This window comes from Patiria miniata, unplaced genomic scaffold, assembly GCF_015706575.1.
Source record: "Patiria miniata isolate m_02_andy unplaced genomic scaffold, ASM1570657v1 HiC_scaffold_1, whole genome shotgun sequence".
Classification (NCBI taxonomy): Eukaryota; Metazoa; Echinodermata; class Asteroidea; order Valvatida; family Asterinidae; genus Patiria; species Patiria miniata.
The window spans coordinates 10077827-10095092 of NW_024037047.1; the positions used below are offsets into that span (position 1 = coordinate 10077827).

General features: G+C 39.3%; 1 protein-coding gene across 1 annotated transcript; it reads right to left on the bottom strand.

Annotated features, from left to right (window-relative positions):
• Positions 1 to 5207: 5207 nt before the first annotated feature.
• Positions 5208 to 10342, bottom strand: LOC119730226. Its single transcript, XM_038203026.1, has 3 exons — positions 9396 to 10342; positions 7266 to 8278; positions 5208 to 7134 (listed from the first exon to the last, which is right to left on the bottom strand). The coding sequence occupies exons 1-3, from the start codon at positions 9841 to 9843 to the stop codon at positions 6142 to 6144; spliced, it is 2454 nt and encodes an 817-aa protein (XP_038058954.1). The 5' UTR covers positions 9844 to 10342; the 3' UTR covers positions 5208 to 6141.
• Positions 10343 to 17266: the final 6924 nt, after the last annotated feature.

Below are 17266 nucleotides of genomic sequence, written 5' to 3' on the forward strand. Positions count from 1 at the left end.
AATTTAAACTATGACTCGCTTCATCAGATAACAGCATTTAAAATGGGTTAGTTTATGTTTCGTCGATATTTATCAATATTATACTCATAATGCTTGCATTTTCAACAGTTATTGTATGCACTTAAATTGCTGACCTGGATCAGTATTGAATTTGAATGATAACACTGAAACAAAATCTGAATTATGAGGACTAACAATAATATTTATTCGGAATTTCACTTCATGGACGGCACTTTTATTTGCAACTTGAAAGACAACATAAAATTAATAAGGATTAATCTTTCACGGGTATATGAAATAAATTATGTGCAACGTTTCAAGTTGTTGGTACATATGTGATACAGTCATCTCTCATTTCCACAAGTCTCTTTTTTATTAAAGGAATAAATGTGTGTTTTGAAGGTTTCTAAATTGTCTGTTTAATACATGAACATGTTTAAGTCTTGATGCTGATAACTACCCAAGCCAGATAACTACCCAAGCCAGAGGCCAGACTTCAGCTGTTTTAAACACTGTTTTTATCTACCAAGTACACCTTAATTCCCATTCATAAATACCTTTAAAAGTAGAAAATCAAAACGTGTTTGTGTAATGTGTTCCTTCAACAAAAGGGCCTATAGCTGATAAACAACTCCTATTGTACCACGGTAATGGATCCTGTGTTTTTATTGGTCGAGAACCAATCATGTAGCGGGCCACAAAAATTCATGTTCACCAGCGCACCTAGTACATGTACATCAGTAATGTCACCTGGCTGTACTCGCGTATAGAGCACGCTTGTACTAAATGCGGGCGTATACGCTTTGATCAGCTGTAATTGGTGGTTAGGGCTGAATGGACTAGTCTATTCTGAAATAAATTTCAAAAACTTCTGTGCGATTTTTCACGGTGCAGAAGTTGTCCTCCTTATTGAATACTTCTGCGAGAAATTGAAGGAAACCCTCAATTTCAGATGATTGGAATCTATTGCCGTGGTATAAAAAAAAATTGTTGCTTGTCGTGATTGGGGCCCGTGTGTTTTGAACACTCTTGGGGAAATATGGCACCCGAGGCGAATTGCCCTCTCCGGTGTGCATAACACAATGGACCCCTTCGCAACACATGTGGCGCGGCGTCATGCGACAGGCAGGTGTACCAGTGTGATGGGAATTGAGGACAAGGAAGTACTGCCTCGCATAGTATAGTATTGTGCATGCTTATGTGACGACTTTGCGCATTAAACAATGAAAATGTGCTTGCGCTGGAAAGGGAATTCCAGGAATTCAAAATTACATGTGCCGCTGGAAACTTTGTTTAAAACCAACCAAGACTTTTATCTCTTAACTGATTTATAATACTGTTACAAGCAATCAAATTTTAAAAATTTGAGCCTTTCATCAAGTTAAGAGGAATCTCTAAAAAAAAAAAAAGCTTCCAAATGGAAGTCGGGACAAGGACACTTCCCTCAGTCCTCAATAGATCCTCCAACAACCACCAAGTGCACCTCAATATTGAGGAGTTCTTTTGTGAAATTTTAAATATGAATACAAGTATTAAGGAAAAGGCTTGATCTTCCCATGTGAGTGACTCATGATAAACAGCTGAAACCAGTTTGAAATCCTTAAAAACACTGAACTCTGCAAATCACTTGGCTTTGTACATAGAAATTGAGGATACAAGCTGAAGTCTAACACACGTTTTAATTTGTTAAAAAGCTGAAATTTCATACCAACCCCTTTTGTATGCATGGGGGTATTGCAAGGAGAAAGAGTCCAGTAAACTAACCCAACACACAATATTTAAATTTCTGTATCCTAGGTGAAGCATTTCATCTGATCATGAAACGATCATATGACTTGAAATGCATATAAAACAGTCTCCAATTACCTATGGACACGTAACATTAGTACACCAACTAATAAGGTCTCATAGAAACGGGACCTACTGAACGTCTGACATTAACAAGCTGATGGAAGGCTTGTTTTGAATAAAAATTGTCTAGAACAACTGAATTACTTTCACAATTATGTACTACGTAAGCCTGAAAAATGCAGTACTCTTGTGGAAATAGTTTTGTACAAAAACATTTTCTTAAACAAATTTCAGCAAATTTTATGTAACTGTGGTTACACGTAACAGGATGCATGAATATATAAAACAAGATAATTATTGCTGAATATCCTTTAACAAAAATCAATCCATCCAAATATTCTCTCAATAGGCTTCAAACTTGCTACAGTCTAGGAGCCCTAGTGAAGAATCTGCAACACGAATTATGCTTACGATGATGTAATAAAGGGGTATGTGATGTCATTATAAGATTTGTACTTTAAGCCCTTATATCTGATATGTGAAACCTGAGATAACATCATAATCGTGTCATTACATGTAAGTGATCTTATACCAAATAAGTGATTTTTGTTTATATTTTGAGGGGTCTGCCAATCCTCACCAGAAGAATAATTATGCTATTTATATTATTTTGGACGTAGCCTTTCTTATGCATTATGTGTATGCATTAACCCTAACAGTCCTGTGTCCTCCAATTTTCACACAATTTTTCACACACCCTTTGGAGCTAGGGTTAACTTTTGAAGGAAGTGTGACATGTTACTATCTCAAATGTTATTAAACAAAAGTATCGTTTGATAATCATAAAATTGTAGGTACGTTATTTGAAATTAGTAAAGCTAGCAAATATTGCAGAAGGATGCAAAAAAAAACAAATCTGTTGCAGACAGACAGAAGTCCATTTCTTCATTTCTTTTTCCATAATGGTCTGCTACCAAGAGTGGAATAGGATTTTGTTTTTCAGGAAGCTTATTTTTGCAAGGACTAGTTACAAGTGCATGCTGGCATTCACATTATGCAGTAGGTGAAATAAACAATATTACTATACCTCATAAATATTCATCATGTAGCCGCGGCATTCCATTGGTCCATTCCAGCAACTGAACCGTGTGACAGTTTTACTCTTTCCCCGCGTTTTCGTATGCCCGCATGATGCGCAAAAATCAGGGAGGTATTATCTACACCCCTTGGTCAACGCACGCGCTTCCGTGCGGCAAACGTGTACATACATGCTGTCCAACGGTGTTTGTTGTTTTGACCGAGGAAGAACTGGTGGAAATCAAAAAGACCCTAAAATATTTATGAGGTATAGTAAAACAAATAGAACATGGTTTTGCATGGAAATAGTGAAAATTATAATACATCTCTCCTGGTTTTTTATTCTGGTTGGCTGAGATATACTAGCTCTCACGTGTGGTTCACCTAATATAGGCTAGTACATGAAACTGAGTCAGCGGGAATTGGACATGAGCCAAGGCATCACGCGCACGTAAATTCCAGAGACTTGTGCCCGGTCGTGTACTAGTCTTAAAAATTTTGACTGGTTGCAGCGCCCTCACAGTATGTGTTCCTAAAAACCTGCATAAGGATCATGGAAAACCAAAAGGGTTTTTTAATGTAGAATTGCTTTTGAGTTAATGACTGAATGCAAGTTCAATACATGTACGTCAAAATCAAGACTGTTCATAATAAACTCGTGAAGCATTTGAGGAAGCTAACAGGGATGGTTTTCAATTTTGAGTGGTTCTCAAGTTTGAGTTGTGATGATGGACTGGCTAAATTTGGCCACTAGTGCATGCCCCCTCCGACCTGTGAGTGACCAGAAGAGGGTCCTATATCCATCAGCCTTCAGCCTAGGGGGGAAAAGGACCCTCATCTGGTCACTCACAGTCCCTCGGGGGCATAGATGTGCACTATATAGTGACCTCATAGCCAGTCCATATGTGTATACTATGAACTCGGTGTTGGATTAAGCCGAGGGAGATAGTCCTAATCATCCAACACCCCGGGTCATTAGTTTTCACTATTTCCCGACAAACCACGTTCTATTTGTATAATATCACATCCTATAAATTGTGACCGTTAACTGTTTCCTTGACCAACTTACTGATAGCAACTTACTGAGAGCAATTGCAAAAATGTTGCTTTATGCATCTGTGAACAGGTCGCTACAAATGCTGACTGTATTGGTCAGCACTTTCAGCAACTCCAGTGTTGTCCTGTGTCCCGTAGGCAACGTCAAAACGTGAAAGCAGGCGCACACCTTTGGGAAGTCCCTAGTGTGATCTCCATTGGGTACATCTTCAGGATGCCTGAACTTGATAGAGGGTGGCGCCTTAAATCCAAGTGGGGGAAGAGTCTTTTTCCCCGTCAAAAATTGAAGAAACTGTCCTAGCTGTCCGATTTCTGGAAGATCAGAGGAATGTATTACATAACATTAAAAACTAATGTTACTGCACAAAAATGCTAATTGCCCTAATGAAATGTATACATGCATTCATCAATTGCTTTCCTAATATTTACAAGCAAGTTCAATTTTTGGATAAGTTCACGTATCTGCTACTTGGTATACATTTCGAATCGAGACAGTATTGAGTTACATACTGCCTTCCGTTTTATTAATTAGAAGCCCCACACACATGCCTGTATGTATTGTCAATGTTAAATGATTTTTAAATTGATTATATAGCCAACCTCAACATACCCATCAATTTAAAAGTTATTGGTCACATAATTATTTCTCTCTGCCAATGGAGTTTACTCAAAATGTGATGTTGGTGACATTTTTACTCATTTACATGCATATCACCACCTACAGATTTGAAGGTACAGTACTTTTGGTTCAACGCCAATTAAGGGTCACAATTTTTTTTATCAATTGTGACATTAAGATTCACTCAAACTTGAGGAACTTATGTTTTTCTAACATTTGAAATATCAAAGTGTAATTATAACACGAGAAGCAATGACATCAGCATTAGGTCATTACATAAAAGTGGCCCTTTCCCGTCAATCCCTTATCACGTAAAGATAACCTGCAATACTCCAATGGCCCTTGCAATTACATCACTATTGTTCATTTGAGAGTTTTAATAGTCCCCAATACGCCCTTCTTAATATTTATGCTGACCCCATATTTTAAGGGCCAAAGTGAGGTTCTTGGCGGAAGGCTTTAATTTACACATCACCATTCTGCTACATGAGTTTACCATCAGACGTGACGGGTTTTGCGTGCGTCAAAAGGACTGTGTGGTCAAGACCGGAAACGAGGACCCTGTCCAAAGCATATTTTTAATCAGTTTTGAATAATAAATGACCAAAAATATAACGTAATTACCATCACATTTATCACACCGTGTCATCTTGCGGTACGACACGGTCAGCGTGCCATGTGGGCCATGCACGGTGGTAGCTGTTCGCCGCTGCTTTCAGCCTGAACTACACGTCAATTGCGGGCCACATTTTCTTCGATTTAGAACTGCACACAACTGGGGACCGATGTTGGGATTTAACTGCACACAAAATATGACATTTGCTTACCCCTCCCCACACCACCACCATCACCATACCAACATCGAAACTGTGCATTTACAAAACCCTGCAATTGTGCAAATTTTGTTTTTTTAATGATTTATTTTGTTTCATATAGTTGTACCAGCAACTTTGATCAGCAAAACATGCAATGATGATTTTGGTTTAAGTAATGTTTAACACTGATACTATCATCCTGTCTGGGGGTTAATGGTTTCAATATTTTCAATTTTAATGGACACAGTAAATTATACATAAAAGAGATAGATTACATGCATTTGTAACTGAAAAATATATGAATCCATTTCCTCTATTCAAATGAAACTCAAGGCACCAAACTAGTTTTTACTGACAGGAGTGATAAATTATTGTCTGCTGCCAACAAGCATCTAAAATACTATACGTATTTTTCTTATTCCAGAAGTGTACATGTTTATCGGATCATGATCTTGATTGGCCATGGCTGGTTAATTTCAAGCCAACTCGACCCTTCACCAACTCGGTCTTAGTCAATCAGTTCTGAGTCAGCTCGGTACCCTGTCTCGCTTATGTCAACTGGGTCTCAAGTCAACTCGGTCTAACCGGGTTCTAAATCAACTCGAACTGAATTTGGACCACTGACAGACCTGCCAACCTGTGAGATAACAAAACTGTATTCTGAAACTCAAAAACCTGTATTTTTCCTTAAAAACCTGTATTATTTTGTTTTAATGCACAAACGAGCTTACAAAGGTTTAATGTTGCTGCAATTGCTCCAACTTTAATACTTACAGGTGTACATCAAAGTTTTCGCGTGTTAGACATGACAGTTGCCTTCTTGCACTTCAGGAGTAGGTTGTTTTTCAGCACACGGCTATGGCAAGGAATCCCTGCTGCTTGCCAGTAGATCTTGCTAGTTAAAGAGTCTGAGAGAACTGAAGTACTCAAACTTGATCGGAACTCTGTTGCATTTTTCCTGACGATGCTAAAAATTCTTTCATCTTCTGCATTTCTATGCGAAATGGAAAGGATCATGAGCATCAGCTGTGGGAGGTGTTGATACTTCAGTTGACTGCTTGCTTTGTCTTTCATGTGAGAGATATCAAACCAAGTGTCATCTGCCCTTTTCTCCAACAATGAATCCAGTTCATCATCAACCTGGTAGTTTGCAAATTCCACCTCTAACTGATCCAATTTATCCTCCATGAAATGGAATCTCTTCACAAAATATGAAACAGAAGAGAAACTCTCTTCAAGTCGCTTGTTTACATTAGCCACTCCTGCATGTTCCAGCAGTTCATCACTCAAGGGGAATGTACTGATGACGTAATCACATACTGCAGTGAAGTACTTCCTGACAGACATGTAGAACTCCTCCAGTTGACTTGAAGAGAACTTAGGACTACTTATGAAGTCTCTGACTTCTTGTCCCAACATTAAGTCTGCATCTGGCCTTTGGTTAGTTGGATCCTTGTACTGGCACTCTTTCAGGTCTGGGGAAGTTTTGATGATGACTGGCTTCACAAATCTCAGCATAATGTTTTTAAGAAAACCATTTAATTTGTCATGTAGCACATGTACCATCGGTTCATCTTTTTGAAGTTCCAAGTTAAGGTGGGTGAATAGTGGTATTGTCTGTTTCAAAAACAAACAGTACAGTTTGTTGTAGTCATCTGCTAGTGTTGCGTGAATTTCTTCAGCCTTTGCAGCTGCTTTCATGGCTGGCTTTGGTTTTGAGGCCGATTTACTGGTTGGTTTTGATTTTGAGGTTGATGTAGTGCTTGGCTTTAATGTCTACTTAGGGTGAACTGCTTTCTTGCCTCGGACTTGAACTTTACTTTTCTGCCTGGCAGCAATCGCACCAACATGACCAGGCCCACTGCTTTTGGATGATGAACCTTTCTTCGCAGATGCTGCAGCACTACCCTTGGAAGCCAGATTTGCGGTAGTTTTCTTCTTGTGTATGCACCTATTGCCCTAGCAAATCCACTGCAGCTCTTTGAAGTGTGAACTCCAGTAGTTGTTCTTCCAGTGGATGTTCCTGCTGGACTGCTTTCACTGTCTTTGGTTCGACTTGAAGTGTGAACTCCAGTAGATGTTCCTGCTGGACTGCTTTCACTGTCTTTGGTTTGACTTGAAGTGTGAACTCCAGTAGATGTTCCTGCTGGACTGCTTTCACTGTCTTTGGTTTGACTTGAAGTGTGAACTCCAGTAGTTGTTCTTCCAGTGGATGTTCCTGCTGCACTGCTTTCACTGTCTTTGGTTTGGTTTGATTTCTGTTTCTTTGGTTGATTTGAACTCTCTTCATTCTTTCTTTTCTCTGACCCATGACCAGCTTCCCGCTTGAAGTATTCCAGTAATGCTGGCCACTGTTCTAACAATCGGTTCAAGGCTTTTTCAAGGGACAGCCATCGTGTGCATACATGTTTTAGTATCTTGTGATTTGCTGTGCCACACAGGGTCTGCACTCCTTTCAATTCTTTGTGGCGCTTGGATGACTTCTCCAGGTAGTAGAACACTGCGATCAGTACATCAACGGGAGTGAATGGCAGTGTGGATGCTCCCTTTTCTGCTGCTAGATGTAGACGGTGACAGGGACACCCGAGAACAAAAACATCTGGATTCTGCTTCCTGACATATGTTGCTACACCCGCGTGAATGCCCATCATGACTGATGCGTTGTCTGCAGAGAAGCAGATGCAATTCTCCCAAGGGATTCTCTTTTCTTTCAAGGCATTATCAAGCAGTTCAAAGATATTTGCACCTGTTGACCTTTTTTCTGTTGTAGCTATCTCAAGTAACACACCCACAACTCTGTTCACGTTTTCATCAAAGTACCGAACAACGATTGGATACAGCTGTTCTTCAGCACCCCTATCCGAGCTGCCTTCAGTAGACAAGGAGAAACGTGTTTGTCTCAGTCTATGTGTGATATCATCTGAAAAGAAAGTAAAACAGAAGGGACAAAACATTAACTATGGTTGAATTGTGCTGGGCATTTGACGATAGGGATCACTTTTTAAAAAAAAGTAAAGTAGTTCTTTGATTTACTGCCAGTGTAACTCCTTTTCCACATGGTGTGAGGATTTTAGAAATACCTACTTTAAAAAAATTGAGCAGAGCTTTGCTGTATTCAGGGACTTTAAAAAAAAGGGCCCGCTGAAACTAAGTCATAAGGTAATAGGTAATAGCCTAGGTAACATAAAAAAATAATTTTCAAATTCAATTCAAGACCTTTCTCAGTTAGTTGGATTACAGATTTGGTTCCCGGGGTCGGGCGGTGAGAGGGAATTTATAAATTAAAAAAAAAAATCAACGCCCTTTACAGCGCGCCCGTAATAGTGCGCCCAGTTTTCGGACACAGTATTCGTGTTCGAACAAAACGTCGTCATTCAGTTTCACTGCACGAGTTTATCACATTAAAAGTACATAAATAATGAAGGAGAAAGTCTGCAGACTAAGCAAACTGTCATTATTTATCTTGTTCCAAACTATGTTTGCTTAAAAAAAAAGTCGTCGCTTCAATACCTGTCATCGAAAAGTACGCGAGCATTAAGCTGTCGATGCATACTCCGATACGGTCGCATGGTCGGTGCAGCTGGTACCCGGCCCGTTAGGCCCAAGATATATTTGCTGACAGGAACCAGTGCACAAACGTAAAACACGTTGCTGCGAGCATGCTACATCCTGATAAATAAGGGCGCCAGCGTGGTGGGGCGGCCGTACTCAATCAACAATCAGGGCATGTGGAAATGTACGGACTACGGTGATTTCTTTCTCTATTTTTTCCACTAGACGCCAGGATTCCAGTTTAAAAGTGAATCAAAAGCTTGTGGTTACTAGGGAGGCATTTTTTGAGGAATTCTTTTTGGGGGGCGTCGATTTTTCAAAATTATTTCCCCCGACGTTATATGCCCCTTAACGTTACAACTTATTTTAAAAATGCCCTAATCCACCTAAAACTGTATGGCGAGTAAACTTCAGTAAAAACTCACAAAACCATTCTGATTAATAATAATAATATTAGGCCTACTAAACGAAAATGACTAACTCACCTTTTGTCTGTTGTCCCAAAGTCCGAGCAATGGCAGTAGTTTTCGTACGACGACAAGAAAATTTTGAGGCAATCTTGCTGTCAGGAAACATCTGCTTTACCACGTCCGTGAATTCATCAGAAGAGACGAACGGCATGTTATGTTCGATAACATACTCAGTCCATAAAGTTTCCGCTCTAATCAGATCATAGTCTTTATTAGATGGCATAAATTGTCTAATAGAGCGATTAGCACTCTTAGTCTCGGCAATATTTCGGTGCTTGGTCGTTTCAATGTGCTGGGTAATATCATATGATCCACTATGACCGATGCTAAAATCGGAAATACACAACGTACACCGTGCGTAATTCTCTCCTCTCTGGGACGGCTGGATGAAATCCCATTTCTCGGTGTACTCTTTTTTGTACAGTTGCTTCCTTTTAATATCTTTTTTGGAGGTCGAAGCCATATTTATTTCACGCCAGTGCTGCTTTCGAATTCCACGCTCAATTATCCTCAGCTAGCTAGTTGCACATGGTATGCGCACTATATGCCTAGCGCTTTTGTATGCAACGATCTGATTGGTTAATACGCCCGGTCCATGCGTTTGTTTACATCCCATGCACCAATCACAGACACCCTAGCTTACTTGATCGCGATGTCAAGCCTCGTGTCTCAACGTAGTCTACGTTCGCAGCCGTTTGTTTCTTCTTGCGCACTCTTCACTCGCAGCCGAACTAGGATTTTTTTTTGGCGTGTCAAAATGGTCAAAACCCGTATTTTATGGAGAAAAAAGGTACGGCCGTATTTTCAATAAATTCCCGTATTAAATACGGCAAAACCGTACTGGTTGGCAGGTCTGCACTGACTTTGTCCCCAGGACAAGTTTGTTTAAGACGAGTTAACCTGCACACAGGGCCATGATTTTGCATGTTGTGCGTTAAGTCTAATCCCAACATCAGTCCACAATTGTGTGCAGTGTTAATCGAAGTAAACGTGGCCCGTGATTGACGCGTAGTTTAGGCTGAAAGCAGCAGCGAACTGCTATCGTGGTATCGTATGACGACGCCGTGAGAATCATGTGATCAACATGACGGTAATTACGTTAAAATTTTGGCCTTTTAATTTCGTTAAAATTTCGGCCGTTTATTATTCAAAACTGATTATTAATGCTTTGTCCCTTCAAAAACATGCTATGGACATGGACCTTCGTTTCCGATCTTAATGCACGCAAAATCACGTCTGATGGTAAACCCATGGAGCAGAACAGTGCAGTGTAAAAACCTACTGCCTAGAGCCTTGCTTTGGCCCTTAAAATATGACTTCAGCATAAATATTATGTCGGACGTATCTAAAAACCTGCAATTTCAAACTGAAAAATTACCTTCTAAGTCATGGAGGTACATCTCCAAGACAGTCATGACTTTTTCCTCCTTCTTCCTCCTCTGAATGTCAGAGGAAAAGTGAACATCCATCAACGCCAGCAGACATGATGCGTCCAGTGAAGTGGGTGTGTAAACTAGGGCATCTGCCATCCTCTTAGGATTGGCCATGATGTCTTCTAATATCAGCGCCCACTGCAGTCCTTTCCTCATCCTGAGAGAGAAAAGGTTATCATTATTGGGTTGAAAAGTTATCAACATGTCCACAGCAGCCCAGGGAGCAATACTTTTCGAGCCTGCTTTCAAGTCCTAACAACATTTTCTAAAGTGGATGCCTGCACATGAAATGTTAACATTGAGGGCTTGTCAATGTATGCTTCACATAACGATTGGGTAGTCAATTCATTTATGTTTCCAAAACTAGAATTTTCAATCCAAGTCCAATTTTTTTGGGTAAAAGTCAGGAAGTTGTTATGTAAGCATGAACCTTTGAATAGACATTGAAATTTATCAGAGAAACTGATTTAAAAGTTAAGCCAACAAAAAGTTGCCATTACAAGACCATGGCAACTATTTCAAAAAGGTGGTGTGTGGGGGGGGGGTTACAAGTAAACGTTCTCACATTTAAAAGAAAAACCTATTACATTTGTATATAGAGCTACTTAAGGAATAATGTGACTGGCCCGCTGCTGTTTTGACTAGCATTTGGCTAGCAGGTTAGTACTAATTTCACGCCCGATCATAAATGACTGAAACTTCTACAGACAATGATCCTATTGAGACCAAAAAGTCCCATGGTGGAGCCATGTCAAAAGCGCCCCTTCTAGATCCTTGGGGGGGGAGCAGGTGTGTTGAGAAAAAACGGGAAGGGTGATTACACCCCTTTCCTCTTCATATAGCCACTGATCTATGAATGGTGCTTATCCCTGTGCTCCACCTCTGGACTTTTTGGTCTCATTATAACAATGGCTGAAGAAATTTTTATCCACTTGTGAATTGAAGGGACACTTTTTTTCCCACTAATTACCCTCAGGTAAAGGGACTAGATTGTCAGGTTTGCACTTGTTTATGAACATTGTTACATAAAGCAAATAGTAATTTAATGGAAAATGTGGAAGTTTTGAGAGCTATAGTTGAAAATAGTCGAGGTGATTTAAATTATTGTATGCGAACAACCGCTGGAAAACTCATATTTGCAGGCTTAATGGATTTTTGATGTCATTGTTTCAGTTCATTTCTAATGTCAGCTGTGGCTGTTCCCTTTAGTATGATGATGTATCTGGTGGATGAAGGGGACATCATATGCATACACAGTGAATTATCATGGGGTACTCACTGTTCAAATGCACGATGCTTTGAATCAACAACAAAGAAATGAGTCAGATGCTTTTCTAGCAGCTGCTTGTTCAGTGTGCAAGAGCCACAACCTGCCAATGTCAGCAACATGCTGTGCTCTTCTATGACATGCAACAACTGCTGCTTTGTATTGGCCTGATTGATCTGAAATTGAAACAAACCATTCAAGTTTTTAAGTGCTTCAGTCAAAATAGCTTATCATTGTCTCTAATTTTTGGTCCATTTCACTATACATGTCTTTGAAAAAAAGCAGTCAGATTAATGTGCAACAGACAGATCGGCCAGATTAACCTTAAACAGAACTTGATGCTTATTTATTTGGGGGGGGGGGGCTCGGGTGGGGTTGGGGTACCATTAGATTGTATTGTTTTAGGTTTTTCTTCTTTTTTTTCTTTTCTTTCTCTATTAGGAGACTGAGGGATTCCAACAATGATATGAGGTTACCATCTCACGCCTCATGTTGGAATCCAACTGATAACTTTGCAACATCATTGGAATCCTTCATTCTCCTGACGACAGCCAGAGCATATAGTTCTAAGGCCAAAAAAAAGAATAGTTCTGCTTCCGATTACATGCCTTTCAAAAATAGGGTCGGTCGGTCGGAATTTTTTTTTTTGCCAATTTTTTTTATGCAGATTGAATGGGGTATTCAATTATATGCGAAGTTTTAGCCTGAACTATTTCCATTGCACTACGAAAGCTATACACAAAATGGCCACAAAAAGTGAATAAAACCTACCTTAATTATTGTCAATATATTTACGTTCGATAATTCATAAAAAAATTTGTGGAAAATTTAGGTCGTTCGCACCATATGCACAACGCTAGTCAAGAAGGGGAGCTGGCCAAAACTCCGAAGTGTGTGATGCACTGTACATGTACATGTGCCCGCGGCCAACGGGTCGAACATTTCGGGAAACACGCTGCATTGTATCACTCCAAATACGAGTAGTGCGATCTCAAAATGAACTCTTGAACACGGAAAATACATACACAGACAAGCTAGATCAAATCTGTGAATTAACTTGCAAAAATGTTCTTTCTCCATCAGTGTTTTTTGGCATTTTTACGATGTCTTTCTTGGCATTTTTACGATGTCGAATCCGACCAGTTGACAGAGCACGTGCCTGCGCCTGCATAGCTATGCTAGCGCTATCGATCGCATAGCCGTGCACAGACTAGTTACTGCATTTTCATCATTGGCCCCTGCGCGGCGCGGCGGGAACCAGTCGTCGCCGCATTGCACTTATTACGCACGTGATTATAGACATCGAATTGCGAAGTAGTTGAATCGCGAAGCGAATTTGTAAAAATAACGGAGGTTTCTTTTGAAAAAATAGCGAATGTAAGTAAGAAAACAATAAATACAAGCATTTTTTTATGCAAAAGGGTTGTTGAGAGGTATTTTGTGAAGACAGACAAGACATAAGGTTTTTATTTTTATTTATTCAATCATTTTTTTATATTTTTTTTTTGGAATTGCCGATAAAAATTTTAGGGTCGCAGCCTAAAAATAGGGTCAGTCGGGTAACCGGAAGCAGAACTTTTCTTTTTTTTGGCCTAATCATTGAAACCCTCTGGTTCTCAAAATTTTCCCAAAGAAGGAGGTCTTTAATGGTGTCACTGTAAACTAACTTACTTGTCTGAACAACATAACATGTATTCACCTCATATAGCAACATCCTCTGGCTGTGGTCTGTGACATCACAAAATCACTTTCTTTGCACTATAGGCAAGTAAAGCAAAGGTGACTGGGGCTAGTACATTAGGAAGAACACTGCCCTCTGCCAGTAGATAGCCAATAAGCCTGCCAACAGCTTCATATTGCTCCGATTCAAGTGCTGCATAGAAATAACAATAATAATAATAATGATAATGGGTATTTATAAAGAGTACAATGTATACCAAGACTAGGTGCTCAAGGCGCTGTGCATCATAATTACCCCTGCTAGTATACAGTATACAGCTCTATGCTGCTATTTGGCGCACAGCTGCCCTCACAGGTGCCCTCACAGGTACCCATTTACACTCCTGGGTGAAGAGAAGCAAGTGGGAGTAAAGTGACTTGTCCAGGGTCACAACAAGTAGCCAACAGCAGGATTCGAACCCATGACGCTACATGTATGTTCCTACGTCACGGACCCTAACCACTAGGCCACATGCCTCCAGAAATCAAACGATTGATCAGATTATTTAGGTAGTAAAATGACTATTCAATTCAGTTCAGTCAGTTCACTTCACTTCAATTCAGTTCCATTCAATTTTCTCACTTAAAATAAAGTTAGGTTTTTTCATTTGCTATTTTTCGAGCAATGCAAGGATTTTTTAGTTTCAAATGACACTGAAGTTAAAGAAATTGTGTTTGTTCAGTTATCAAAGAACTATTCACAAAATTTAGTTACTAGCCAATGCCAACGACAAACAACTGTTCTTGTTAACTTGACACCTTCCATTTGAAAAAAATGTTGAAAAGCGGCGACAGTAGATTGTTGAAGTGGTACTTTTTAAAAACAACTGGAGTTTGATTTTTACCAAGGAGAAAATATATGTTGAAAGTTGTCTAGATGCAAAATGTCTAGCAGCAATTAAATTTTCACTTTAAACTAACTTTTAGTAATTGAAAGTAATGTGTGTTTTTGAAACTTTAGGGAACACTACAGGTGATTATTATGTCTGTTATAAATAACCCTTAATGTACTTACACTCATAATTTAGCTGCAGATGCAGGCCATCTGGTTGTTCAATGAACACTGGTAAATTCCCTAGTTGAGATTTACCACTTCAGAAAATGAAGACCGTAATGCTCCTGCGTCAACACCGTCCTCTCCTCGGAAAGTAATTCCAATGAGTGTGCTCGGTGTGAATATCGCTTTCATGATGATATCCAGCATAGTGTCCAAAGCCTGGTCACGTTCAACTGTGAGTTGAATTTTATCATCCTCTTCAAAACTGCATTTGAGTCGCTGTAGTATTGCAACTAATGATTCTCGACTGAAAAAAAAAGGAAAAATAGATTTTGCAAAATCCTGATGCTAAGTGCTAAGGCCCCCCCCCCCCCCAAAAGTCTCCGGTTTCTGGTATGCGAGCGCGTCACCGTAGGCATGCGCGTCGGCAAAATGAAAAAGTTTTTTTTTTAATGAAAGATGATGTCTCAAAACCGCCAAACTCACTGGTTTGACTGGAATCCTGCTGCTGCACAATTTTAACGTGTTTTTAGATGGGGTTATGATCGAGAATAAGCTTTATGTGGCCTCTCCAGTCTCCCATAATATTTGCACTAAGTATAGTCGGGCACCATTTGCAGTCATCAGCCGACATTTGAAGCAAAAAAAAACAGGTAAAAAAAAAAAGCCGCGTCACCGCACACCTTTTTGGGCAAGCTCCATACCAGAAACCAGAGACTTTTTTGGGGGGGTCTAAATTGTCGGCAAATGGCGTCAGTATTAAATAATAACTTTATTGGGTTGAAAAGAGAGAGAAACTTCCTTTTATAAAGAAAGTTTCATGACAACACAAGGGGTCAAAAATTTAAATTATTGTCAATCAACCTTGTAAAATGTCAGCTTTTTACCGAAGGTAACTCAATATTTTTCATTTTTACATAAATATTTATACTTTGTTGCTTACTTGGCTTTAATCGGTGCAAGAATAAACATGTGTCTCATTGACAGTGCCAACTTGTTCCTATAATTTTTTTTTCAATGTTGTCAACCTAATTCAATATCAGTTTCTGCACCCAGACTACATTGTGATGTGTGCATAAAGAACATTACATTATCATCACATTATTTGTAAGGTGTTTATCTGCGGTGAATTTATGATAATTTTTTCCATGTACTTGCTTAATTGTCCAGAATGTGCACTGTAATCAGTTTATTAACATTTTAGTCCAATATCAAACATTATCTTTACTGCCCATACACTTCAGCGATCACTGCAAAATGTTCTCATTGCTAATTCATGACAAGTACATGTATGACCACAGAGTCAAGCCAATTTCCTGAAAATAAAGAGCTACTGTTGGCAGGAGCGTGAAGTTAAAACTGTGAAGTTAAAGTTTTGGAAATTAAACTACTCAAAACGGATTAATTCACATGGCGCTAACACACACGTTATTGGATTGAACTTAATTTATGTTTCAACTACAGCCCTACAGTTTGAAATCAATAGCTACTGCAAAGCTTACGGTGGCTTATTGTCTGTCACATAGGAGTCCACTCCAGAGACCAGTCTCCGTTCATATGAACAGCGTTGCTCGCATTCTTCGTAAAGTCTTGCATCCTGAAATATTAAATAAAAGATTTGAGAAAATTTTAAACAACCTCTTTACAGTGAATAGTTAATCAGATTTTTAAATGAAATTACTTGAAAATTTCAAGAAGGTCTCCATTGATCTAGAGTTGATTGTGAAGTAAGGACAATCTATAATTTTGTGGGGATTGCACTAACAATTTTGGTCTTATCTGTACAATCCCTACAATAGCAAAATACAGTACAATGCAACAGCAACACAATACATGGCAAAATAACATCTTCCAATATTTAGAAGAAATTTTCAGGGTAAATTGAGCCCTTCAAAATCCCATCATTGTTGGCAAGTTAAAAAATAGTCAACATTTCATTTAACACTGAATGGCCTGAGAGTGATTTTTCCAGAAATGTGACGACAAGCCTTGGTCATGTATCCGAGCCAGAAATCAAATCCAGGATGAGGTCCCTACTTTCCAAGTCCACATCCTCTGTTAGCACCTTGCCAAAATCATAACCAACTGTCTGGCGGGTTAAACCAAAATCATATTCAGTGTCCAAGGCGAAGCCGATCGATGGAAACTAGAACATTCCATGGATCACCGAGGGAGCTGGCTTGTTTTACCATAAAGCAGTCAGTATTTGTTTTATAACACCTTCCCCACAGACTCTGCTTGGTTGTAATTTCTGTAACTATTTAAATCTCAATATGGTAAAAATGAACCTCTATTTCATTGCGAAATTGGTGAAAATATCTTTCTCGCTTTCAAGCCACCCCTTCACAAAATGTTCGAACGCACAACACTCAATGCACACAACAGCATGCATTTGCACAAACAGTGCCCCAAATAGTACTTTGGTTGCTAGAGTATAGTCCTTTTGGCTGTGCACAGAAAGATAGCAAAA